General features: G+C 27.5%; 1 protein-coding gene across 20 annotated transcripts in view; it reads right to left on the reverse strand.

The window, feature by feature from the left end:
• The window catches only part of LOC124362392 (LIM domain and actin-binding protein 1), a 165,282-nt gene that overhangs the window by 63,280 nt on the left and 88,965 nt on the right, over positions 1-13,037 (reverse strand). For 13 of the 20 annotated variants that reach the window (XM_046816850.1, XM_046816999.1, XM_046816990.1 and 10 more), the window contains 4 exons: positions 7,590-7,685; positions 5,595-5,690; positions 3,317-3,456; positions 2,022-2,125 (listed from right to left, as the gene is read on the reverse strand). In XM_046816850.1, coding sequence (XP_046672806.1) covers positions 2,022-2,125; positions 3,317-3,456; positions 5,595-5,690; positions 7,590-7,685 — 436 coding nt within the window. The remainder of the gene's footprint in view (positions 1-2,021; positions 2,126-3,316; positions 3,457-5,594; positions 5,691-7,589; positions 7,686-13,037) is intronic. The other 7 variants (XM_046816981.1, XM_046816973.1, XM_046816965.1 and 4 more) reach the window with 1 other exon arrangement.

Below are 13,037 nucleotides of genomic sequence, written 5' to 3' on the forward strand. Positions count from 1 at the left end.
ATTTAGCATTAAAAATTGAATTTTAAAATTTCCTTTGTTGACATTTTAATAATTAAAACATCATTATTTTACAAGAAGTCCAATGGATAGTACCTTAATTATAATTGAAATCATCCTCAACATGTTAAAATTGGATTAGTACAAAGTTTGTTCAAGATGATAACTTAGTGAATGATGACAAAGATACAATTTTATAAGGAAAATATACTACAGATTTTTTATTAAAAATAACTATCCTAGATTAATTATTGAAGGAGCTGAAACTAAAAATAAAAGTTACACGAAAATTTTAAAAAATACAATCCTAATCATCTCACTACAGTACCTATTCAATATGTAAAAGAAGCATCACAAAAAATGTTTTTCAAACATTTATATTTAATATTCATACTGATTTAACTTGCACAACAATCTAAAAATTTACTTTAATAAATTAAAACCAATTAACAAGAAACCAAGAATGAGATTTATAAAATTAATTGACTGTGGATCCAAAAAACTTATATTGGACAAATATCAAGAACTGTAGAAATGAGAATAAAAGAAAACATAATTATAAAAAAGAAATAATAGACCAATCTAAATTAGTGAAGCATTCTATGAAGGAAACCATCATAGTTTTGAATAATTTAGTGTTGTTTTTAAAGAATCTTCATGGACCAAAAGTAAAAATAGTGGAAGTGTATGTATGATGGATGATTTTAATGTATCACAACCTTCCATAAATTTCATTTGATACTTTCTTACCTTTGGTAAAAGAAGAAATCCAGTCAAAAATAATAATTTGTAAACCAAATTTTTCTATGTAATAGTTTTATAATTTATAAATGTTTGATCTTTTTTACCTTTATTAGTTAAAAATGTAATTTTACTTTCTATATCAAATGTTTTTAAATTGTATACACACGTTTTATATATGCATTATATAACTGATGATGCCCTAACCAGCAAAAGCACTTTTGAAATATTTTGTGGAAGTAAAAAAATGCCATCAATACTAAAAAGCATACTATTTACATTAAACATAAAACACAGAAAATAAAAAATAAAATATTTTTTCTTTTGAGGTACTATAAGGTTACTTAATAAATACCTTTGTACATTTTGAGGTCACGTAATCACTGACTTGAACTTTACTTCACAGGTAATTAAAACATTTTGCATTAATATTGACCGTAAATATATATATATATATATATATATATATATATATATATATATACACTGTAGCAAATTGATGATGACATACAACTTGAATGTTCAACAAAAATCCAATAATGCAATGATACCCAGTGCTAAATGCCAGTGACCAACTGATCAACAATATGATAACATTTACTAAATAATTATTAGTAAGTAAAGCCCAGATTCTCAACAATGTTGCATAGTAAGAAATGCAGACTATCTTATACTTTATTGGACTGGAAATGTTCATAAATGAAAATTAATCTATAAATATTCAATTAATCAAAATATTAATTGAATATTTTTAATCGATATTCTAAAAAAACCGCTGTATATAAATGGGATAAAACCTTTATAATCTAATAATCCTTTTCCCTAATTGTATGATTTATCCTTATCATGCAGTCATAAAACTTTGATGTTCTAAACAATATTGCTTGACGACACAAACACTTTTTCAGGTAAGATATTTTGTATAAAATAATTTAGGCTCAAATTCTATATAAAACAACACGGTTGCTAATCAGCATTATTTTATTTATTTATTTTTATTTCTACCAGGTAGTCCCAACAAAACTAACTAAGTTAAGAGCCTTCAAGGACAGTGGATGTACCATAGAGTTGACCCGCTGAGACCCTTCAGTTATCAGTAGACAAGCTAACCACTGAGCCAATCCAATAGGAAAGAAATTATAAATTATTACAAATAATAATGTGAAAATATGAGTCTTTAAAGGATAATAATAATATACTTGTATATTAATTTCAAGAAATTAGAAACATGGTAGATGTCCCAGGAAAAATATAAAAACAGTATATCATAAAAGGTTACTCACAAGGTTCATCTTCCATGCTGTCTATCACTGCTTTGGGCTTGAACAACTCCTTGAAGTGAGGCTTACAAAACAGCTCCCCTTCATGGCTCTGGTATATGTCCACTCTGAAAAACAAAACCAATAAATTTACTCTTTTTAACACTATTTTATTTTGAAAAATTGTTTAACTCTTAAAATTTAATTTAACTGTGATATAAGGCTATTTCGGTTTAGCGTAGCTTAAACTTAGAAATTATTAAATTATTTCTATTTTAATTTTAACTCATTAATGAATATTACATGTATGACAAACACGTTTTATTAAATTAAATGTGTTATTATTTACATTCAAAATTCACACGTAAAATCATTGAACTACATGTTATAACTTAAAGAGTGCTAGATAGACACAGGATTTTTTAGCCATTACAACAATCATTAATTACAAAAGATACTTAACTATAACAAAAAATATGATTCATCATAACAAGGAAGCTGTATGGGTTTAAAACTTTCACTTTCTTCTTTCTAATGTATAAAATTACTTAACAGGATTAAAAGCCAAAGTAAATTAAGCATTTATTAATATAAGATTCCAAAAATTAAGTACCTGTATACAAAGGATAAAGAATATTTCAAGTCTGTGTGTGTGTTCAACTATTTTGCATTTTTCACATGCACTTAACAACCAGTGAAGTGCATCACCTTTACCTTTACCTTTACCTTTACCTTTACCAATCTTTACCTTTATGAAACAATTTTACTAAATTGGTTATTTCTTTAAATGTTTTACTTTACATCAGCTAAGCTAAGATAAACAATCAACAAATTAAGTCAATAGCTTTTATTTGTCCTTCTCCGTAAACTAATGGTTATAGTCTCGGCTCTCTAACCAAGACATCACGGGGAGGTCCAATCATGTAATAATAATCATTAAAAAAAAACCAGTGCACTTCGAAGCTGGTATAGCTGTCACTGACGCTTAAATGAGATTTAAAAAAAGCTTTTTATGTAAACAAGATAACAATGTAGTGTGCACATTTTCCAATGAATATGTTGTGTAGTAACAGCCATCAATGTCACAGAGTGACAAAGAATGACAAAGAATGACAAAGACAGTACTTATAAAATTTAATGGCGTAACATTTCACTGACATCTACTATATTATTTTTAATAAAAGTTATTAAATTTTCCAGATATCAATTCATTTGAAGCCTACTGCCCAAAGCCAATACTTGCTGTGAATTTCAAGCACAGCAATTTTATTGGCAAAAAAAGTAATTCAAAATTATTTCCTTCAACAAAAGTGACTTACGTGAGCTGTTTGCTGCACTCCTTACACCTGAAGCAGTTCTTGTGCCATACACTGCGCTCAGCCTTGACCTGCTCCATGGCAAACACAGTCTTGCCACAAGACTTGCATGTGGGGTTGGCTCCCTGTGCATCTGGGGCTTCCTACAACATTACGACCTACAATTAAAACTGAAAACACATCAGAGACTTGCAGCTGAAACATAGGGAATGCCACTCTCAGAATGACTGGCACTCCTCGAACAAGATTTCACTTCCTGTATTTGATTTAAATTTCTGAAAAATTCTAAAGGGTAAAATATATTAATTTTATAAAAGAAATAATGCAGTGGTGCTACAGTGCATTACTGTAATTATTAAGAATTCCTCAGGTTTATTATTAAATTTTAAAAACTATTGTTTATTAATGAACAACCGAATATCAGAAAAGATACTAGTCCATTACTTCATCACTAATATTATTACTTGTAATAATTAGAAATAAATAAAGAATAAAAAATTAATATGTGACATAAAATTTGTGTGGTTTTTCACGTATATATATATATATATATATATATATATATATACATACATATAAACCTGTAAATATATATATATATATATATATAAAATTTCAATAAACACTGAATCGCAAAAAGTACTTGCTCCGCCGGGAGTCGAACCCGGATCTCTCACTTGCTTTATATATATATATATATATATATAAAGACTAGGACACAAGGAAATTTATTTTTGATGGTGCATTACATAAACTAATGAAACATAGCCTAATTAACAAAATGAAGGTTGGCATATAAAAATTAGTAAATTTAACAATTATACTGCTATATAAACAATAAACAGAAATTTTAAAAAATACAATTGGAAATAGGCTTAATTTATTTTTCTTATTAACGTAAGTTCTGAAATGTATTTGTATGTATAAAATAATTTTTCAATACTTCAAAACGTTACAGTGTAAAAAAATAAATGTGAGATTTTAAACAAACGACAATACTTCAAAAACCCCTAAAAATCAAATAAAAGTAGACTGTTTGGTACAACAGATCATTATGTATAAAATTATTAAAATGTAAAAATTTTACCACAAAAACTGGAGAATAAAATAAATTGGAGTATAAATGCAAACAAAACAATTTATATTATAACATTTTTTACAATTAATTGTTTTATATACTCGTATGTACATTAATTTATGCCATTTGAATGAAAAACAAAAATGAATTTTTATGAAATGGCGTATTTTTATATGTTGTTGCTGGTAACTCAGCACCAATTCTAATATTCACAGTACTATAAACTGAAATATTTTAACTATAACTGCAAATCAACAAAACAACATGACCAAGAGGTGAGTTAAAAAAAGAAACAACAAGTTCAGTTTTTATCTTTGGGACACTTATATTATATTTGCGTTTAAAGCAGTATTTCATAAAGGAATGTTCATTTGCAACTAGAATTGAGCAATCAGATTGCTCTCTGACCGTAAACGTATCAAAATGGTTTGTGAAAATAAGCAATTGGATTTCTTCGTAATTTTGGAGTTTAAAAAACGTGTACCGGTATATTAAAATTATTTTAATATTATTTAACTTCAAAGTCAAATAATTTGTTATATTAGTGCAACTATTGCATTTAGTAATACTGTATTCACTTATTACTTTATATATCTTTGTATTTCTTATATATGTAAGTATTTTTCTGTGTTTTTAAGGTATAGATTCAAAAGATTTTCTCTTTATTATAAAAATTATAAAGATAAACTCTAAAACTTATAAACTTAAAGTAAATTACATTACCTTCCACATTATACCACAATAGATAATCCAAAACTAAACTAGAAATTCTTAAAAAAATCTTTTGCTATTAAGAGAGTGATAAGATATGATAAGAGTGGGTGTTGCAATTCCAGGCCAAGATATCTGGTTATAATCAGAGACACAGTTTCTATTGAATCTGATTGGGTAATTATTGAAAGATATCGCACTTTATTTATATTTTACTCAATACTATGAATTTTCTCTTTTCTCTTTCTGACTTCAATTTTGTAAAATATGTTAAAAATAAAGATATTTTATCGGTTATTAACATACATATCTGCAACCTTGCGAAAAATCAATTAATTAACCCTAGTAAATAAAATAACAATTACCAAACTTATAACCAAATATTTGCATCCAAATTATTTCAGTATAAATAATGACTTATTTACAGTAATTTTTAACCTAAAAACTAATTTTTAATAAATCTAATTATTAAACCTAAAGCCAAAAACTTGCCTGGTTGAACTGCTTTTGTATCTTGGAAGCATCAGAAGACCGTACATGTAAAATAGTTTTCTTCTGTAGTTGATCAAATTTACTAAAGCTGGATTTCTGTGGAAAAATATTAAAATTATTAGCAAAACGCATTTGAAGTAAGATAATGCGATCATTATATAACTATTCATAATACTCTGTTATATTAATGATTTTTTAATTTCAACTACTAGTGTTTAATGTTGTCTGTTTATGAAAATAGTTATCACATTAACTAAAAATATAATTATAATTAACATTATTACAACTCTACATCTAATTTGAAAAATAAATTTAAACTAAATTAAGAACATACTAGTCAAGTTAATCCTTTTTTATGTGATAATTTATGTGCATAAGTGCAACCGGTGCTTATGAAAAATAAGAAAATTGTGGAATGATACCAATATACCAATATTGCCTGGTTGGTGCACAGTGCAACAAAGTTAAGATATATTTCATATTAAAAGAGAAAACAGAAAAAGTAACTTAAAGTTCATAAATATCAACTGTTTTATACAATTTATGTGCAAATATTATATAACTAGTATAGATGTGTTATTTATTGTAAAACTCACCACTTAATTACACAATCTTTAATTTTAAAATGTTAATACAAGTCATTCAGAAAGTAAGCTCCATTGATTTTTTTAATTATAAAGTGATATTGAAAGTGCTTATTGGCATGGAAATCTGTTGAAAATTTGTTACCTCATATTTTTTAATAGTTATATATGTACTATTTATTTTTTAATTTTAAAACAAAACTTACTTTCTGTATGCCCTTATATAAAATATTTTATAAGGTTATAGATATTTCACAATACAAAATTAAGTACCTAAAGTACAAATATTTCCTTAATTTTTGAACCACCATTTACATTTTTTATATATTTGGGAGTAGCTGTATACAAATCTTATATATTTAAAGTTATATATTAGAGTTAAAAATGAAAAACATTTCTTAGTTTCTAGCGCAAATGATTTGTTTATTGATAAAATTTGAAAATGTACAGGTTCAACTTCCATTGTCATGAAAACTATAATACTAGTTACTTTGATGTACTTAGCACTGAATTACCTGTTAACACTAAATACATTGTTACACAATGTTTCACTTAAACAGTGCCACTGCCTGATTGATGTATTGGTAACCAACAGATCACTTTAACAATTATGAAAGTGAATTCAAACAAAAAATTACCTAATTCTTAAAAAGTACATTTTATTATCATTAAATACTATTAATACTCAAATCATGGCTGCTTTAAGTATTTTTCAGCACAAACTTTAGGTAGCACAACATTTGTTCTAGGAGTTAACCCTTTACATAGCAATGTATCCATCTAGATACATCATCCTGATTGTCTATTACCTCTATTGTGTGACACAACTCGACACACTCACTAAAAGTTAAAAGCCTTTAGTGTCATAATAAAATTATATTGATGTATTGATGAAAATACAAATAAATGATGGTAATGTTATTCCTCCAACAATGGAAAATGTAACAGACAATGACAGTGATAACAATCTAAGACTAGGCCCAACAACAAATAAAGATGATGGATTGAACAAAAGTTGGGTCTGTTCATCAACGACCAGATTTCACTCATTTTCCTAACAAATTGTTATGTGGAAAATTACCTAACATATGTAAACACTTATTAATTCCTGACAATCCCGCGCAGTCACAGTACCAACAATTTATAGAAAACATTGCATACTGGTTGAAAATAAAGTAAAAGTGACATCATTACAACGTCATGAAGTCCAAAATATGAGTCTGTGTTAAATTACTTCTAATTTAAATGAAAAACTTTTAAGGATGTACATTTTTTTATTTACAGTAGATAAAATGGCAAAGTATACTGACAGAAAGGTAAGAGAAAATCTAGTTTCCACAATAATAAATATCTCATGCAAATAGAATCGGAACAGATGTAGAAGTCATGCAAACAAAGTACAAGTACCTACCTTGAGTGTATGTGCCACATTTCTGTTGGGGGGAGGGGTGAGCAAGAGTGGAGGGGTGGTGGGCTCGCGAGACACTAGACTCCAGTAACTTGCCGCCTGTTGTACACACAACACATGCTGACACTGACATGCACTACTACTTGCTACTCTTACTCACCTTATTCACTCCGTTTCATTTATGATTTATATTATCTTCAGTTAATGGCTTGATCTACACAGTATTATTTGGTAGTTTTAGTTTGAAATAAGAGGGGAACTCCCCTTGACAAGATACTATATGCCCACAGAAACAAAATGCAGTAATACCAACAAATCAAAATGAAAGTTTGTTTTCTTTAAATATTTTCATCGCTCAAATGTTGCTTAAAAAACAAGACAGTTGCGATGTGTTAGGGTTGCAGTGAATACATGTATAATATCATGTATTAATATGAATATATTTATTTACAGGTACACATGTTTTTACAGTCACTTTGATATTTTGATTTTTCTTAATTGTAATTTTTTATATCACCAGTAGGATATATAAAATCATGTTTTGCACATAATTCAGAAAAATAACAACACATTGTCCTCAAATCAATCAATTAGTTCAATAACAGTAATCATTTTATTACAGCTATAACAGCTAAGTTTATTGATCATTCCATCACTATGTAATATATATAATAATTATTATTAATAATTATATATATATATATATTAATAATAATAATTATATATATATATATATATATAATATATAATATATATATATATATATAATAATTATATATATATATATTAATAATAATAATTATATATATATATATATCCATGAGGTTTTAATGTATATCCATAAAGGTGTTAGAGACATTTCATTCATTTTGCAACTAATCCAGTATATAGTTAAGGAAATTTGTGGGTTTACATTATGACAAAGAGTTAATACAATTATGTTGGTTTGGTTAGTAAAATTAAAATTATTTAACTTTTCTATGGTTTTCATGACAATTCCTGCCTTTCCCAGTTTTTCCACGATTCTAGATCAGTAAACACCCTGACCTGACAATATAACTGGATTGATTAAGTTTCTATAGGTTTTAAAATATTTCAGTAAACCGAATTTCAAATTAACAAAATTAAACAATTATATTTTACTAATAAGTTTTTTGGCATAATCATGTAAGTATGTTGTACCAGGGAGTAATGGTAACAAAAGTACTGGTTACAGTTTCATACTGATTTAGCCCATTTCCACACTACATGTGGCACAGGTATGATGTTACGAGCTGTACGCCACCGACTGCATTTCCTTTCGGCAAATTTCTGAGATGCTCGATATTCCCGATACTGCGATTTCTGACCTGTAGTAAATTGAATCTTAAGAAATCTAAAACATGTACTGTAATAATACGTGAAGGTGTCATATAATGTTATTCATGTGTAATATTGGAAGGAAATCATTTCCATAGGGTTTGATTTTTGTTATAATATTTTATGAATCATGTTTTGCCCTAAATTATACTACAGTATTTAATATATTTTAAACGATAGTTTCCATGTGTATCTTTGTGTCCATTTATTGTCAGTGTATAGGAGCAGACTGATATGAATAACAGATTTAAAAAAGCATAGACTGTGACATGGTTAAAGTGGCTGAAGAGTGAAAGACCTTCTAACCTATTCATGTTGAATACGAAGCTGTGCGTGCCAGAACACTATTGTAGAAATAATAGTTATGTTAAAATATTCAAAGGGACTTTTAATTAAAACTTTCCTTATATTGGACAAACAAATTCTACAAATTAGTATTATTAACTACCAAAGAAGTACGAATGAAGTTTCACCAAATCTTCCACAAAGGAAATATAGGCTATAATGCATGTCCAAACTGTAAGAATACAAGAACTGTGACGTTCAAAGAAATTTTTTCTATAAAGTTGGCAGAACTACGTTCAAAGACAATCTATTGGGATAGAGCGTGCACACTTGTTAGCTTGTTAGCCTTGGTCTGCTGAAAATTCATTTTATAGATCTGATGAGTATCTCCATTTCAAATCTTAATAAGTACAAAGTGAGGAGAGGAGTAATTAAGTTTCTTCATGCAAAGAGAAAAAAAAACAAAATCAATATGGGTGTGGGTATGGTACATGGTACTAATGAGTAATGGAAAGATAAATTCTGCATGGCCAATATGTTTGTGATGAACAATGAAACAAAACTATAGTTTCAGCAGGAAAGATTATGGCCTCTAATATTTGGCCCATTAAAGGGGTATTTTCCTCATTGAATGTCCCATTTACTCGCATGATTTGTACCAAGAAGAACGAATAATGCTGTACAGTATTGTAAATACTTAAAAAAATTCCAGAGGGCAATAGAGAACAAAAGAAGTAAAATATTAAGAAAAAATTGTGTTTGTTGTGTACAACCCCAAACAGCCAGTGCCACAAGGCAATTCATGGATCTGTTAGGACATCATCAACCACCCTTCTCATACTCCTAATCCGACTTCTTTAAATTTTCATCTGCTCACATCTCCAAAGTTGATTATGAATAAAAAAATGTTACCTCATGATTAAGAGACCCAATACTTGACTAAAAAAGCGAAGGAAGATTTTTTTTTTAAGGGATAAAATAGCTGAAAATGTCAATAGTGGTCTATGCACATCTATGAATTTATTTATTTTTCATAAATATGGAGTGTTTTTTTTTTATTTTTTTTTAAATTAAGTACTCTTAATAAATGGCTATACATATTATCCCAATTTATTTTGAAACAGTTTTTGTGTTGTTTGGACACATAAAAGATACAAAAATTTAGAAAACATTTTAAACTGATGATACTCATGTGAATAAACAAGAATAGAATTGAAAGATAAACGCTTGGTGTAAACCGCATGATATATAATAGTGAATTTATAAACACTACTAAAAATATTTATGAAAGGTGAAAAGACACAGTGGAAGCTGTATTAAAAGCTCTCTTTGATGTACAGAGTGGGTGTCACTTTGACCTTTCCATCCTCTAACAACTAACTGCCTCCAAGAAGCTTTACTAATAACTTTCTCAGTAATAATACATTAATTTTTTATTGGTTAAAATTGTAAACAAATTGTGTGTGGGTTTTTCCTTATGTAGGGTATTATGAAATATATATTTCAAATTTTAAATTGATTTAAATTCATTTTACGTGTAATTTTAATTAACAACGAATGGTTGTTAACAAAATTATTGATTTTTGCATATTTTTTAATAACAACTTTGACAGGCCGCAACTTTGTACTGGATTGAGATAGAAACCTCAGGTTTACAGCATTATCTTCTTTTATAAGGTGTCAATAGCAATTTACATTTAAATATTTTAATTACCCCCTGATTCCCCATTTAGGTTTGAGGGTTAAAGTTTTCATGTAGCCCAAAAACCTAACTTTAGTCTTATAACAATCCTTCTCCCCTTTTAATTCATCATTGGACTACATTAAATAATGAAAGGTTTCTAGAAAGTATTATAACTTTACTAAAATCAATCAATACCTTTTATTGTATGTGGAAAGATGTACATGGACCATCTTAGTAAGCAGACACATGTTAAAAGACCAATGTTTTTAATACAGTATTTTAACAGTATTAGAGGCTCTAGACTCTTCAGCAAACTAAGAGCTCTACATTTGTAAAGAGTTTTTCCCATTTTTTCACAAAATAAATGTTATATATAAATGGGTTTGGTACTTTATATATATATATATATATATATATATATATATATATATATATATATATATATATATATATGTATATAAACATTGAATCACAAAAAGTACTCGCTCCGCCGGGAGCGAGTATATATATATATATATATATATATATATATATATATATATATATATATATATATTATATATTATATATATATATATATATATATATATATATACTCTTAGTCAAACTCTTAGTGTTGGACCAGTAGACAACATTTTCATTTTAACTGTTATTTGTATTACCCTAGCCATAAAATGTGTAAGTAATGGATCTCAAAATAAAGAGTTTAGTATAGAACAAGTACACAGTTTAAGAATATTTAATATCTACTAAGATTTCTTGTATTTCACTAATTACTTTAGAAATTTTCATATAAAAAATACAAAATGTGATTTTGCTGGATAAATAAACACATACGAAAAGGCTTCATTAAATTTCCCACTTGCTGAATAGGTACAAATTTGTAAATAGATATTGCACTTAGTGTACAAAGAAAATTGACAAAATTAAACTTTATAAATCATTATAGTAATCTAAATATTATTTTTAAAGTTCCTTTTCTTGTAAAAGATTAATTATTAGACTAATAACACAAAAAAATATACAGAAATTCAAGGTAGTTTAATCTTATCTGTGCACTCACCAATTGTATATGTAATCTGACATAGTTTTTGTTAGATTGTAAATTAAATTTTTCAATAAAAACTCTGTTACTGCATTTAAATCTTAATTTACGAGTGAGAAGTAATTTTTTGCTTAGACATTAATGTCACCATGAAGATAACACTCATTCGCTAAATAATGGTTTTACCCAACCACAATAACTAGCTCTGTGCCACCAGTCCAACAAAAATGACAAAAAATAAATGAATATATGCAAAATTATTCAATTCAAGTTACTTAACTTAATTATGCTCAAAATAAAAATATTTTACTCTTTGATCACAGAACTCCACTCCAGTTCAAATAGGGCCAATAGAAATGAATGTCATAATGTTAGCCATATTAGCTCAAAAGTGGTTACTAAGGAAAGGCTATACTCTTTAAAGGAATTTATAGCCCATAACATATATTATGACTCAAATATAATTTAAGGCGAAAGTATATTTGAATTTCTTTAGTATTGTGTACACTATCTTTTAAATTATATGCTTTTAGTTCAGTTAAAAATGGCCAATTCATTTTTTTTAAGCCAGCCCCTTCTGTATTGTCTAAATATGTCCATTTTACCTTAATTTTTGTTTCTTAATAGATTTAAAAACCAATGTTTTATTTTCTATGTTATCAAAACTTGTAATGATCCAATAGCAACAATTAAATGAATTTACATTTTTAAATAAATTGTTAACTACAAAATCAGTTAGTAAAATACCAGCAATCTTTTACTAGTATAAAAGATTCATAAAAAATAATACACCATTTTAATAGACTTCAGGCACACAAAACCCATTGTTTAATAGATGCAATGGAGCACAAAACAGAGTGACTAAATAAGAGTATCCTCCTCACTCATACAATCGGCCGGCCAGATGGATTTTGTCCACAGTCGACTGGTTAGGCAAAAATATATGATATTGACTGGACTGTCTCTCTCTATCTCTGTTGTTACATCAAGTTATTGTTAAAACCAACAATGAACTGACTCTTTTTGTTGGTAATCTATGCTGGTAATCAACAGTGTACAGAGAATGTTATGACAGGGA

Source organism: Homalodisca vitripennis, chromosome 1 (genome assembly GCF_021130785.1).
Source record: "Homalodisca vitripennis isolate AUS2020 chromosome 1, UT_GWSS_2.1, whole genome shotgun sequence".
NCBI lineage: Eukaryota > Metazoa > Arthropoda > Insecta > Hemiptera > Cicadellidae > Homalodisca > Homalodisca vitripennis.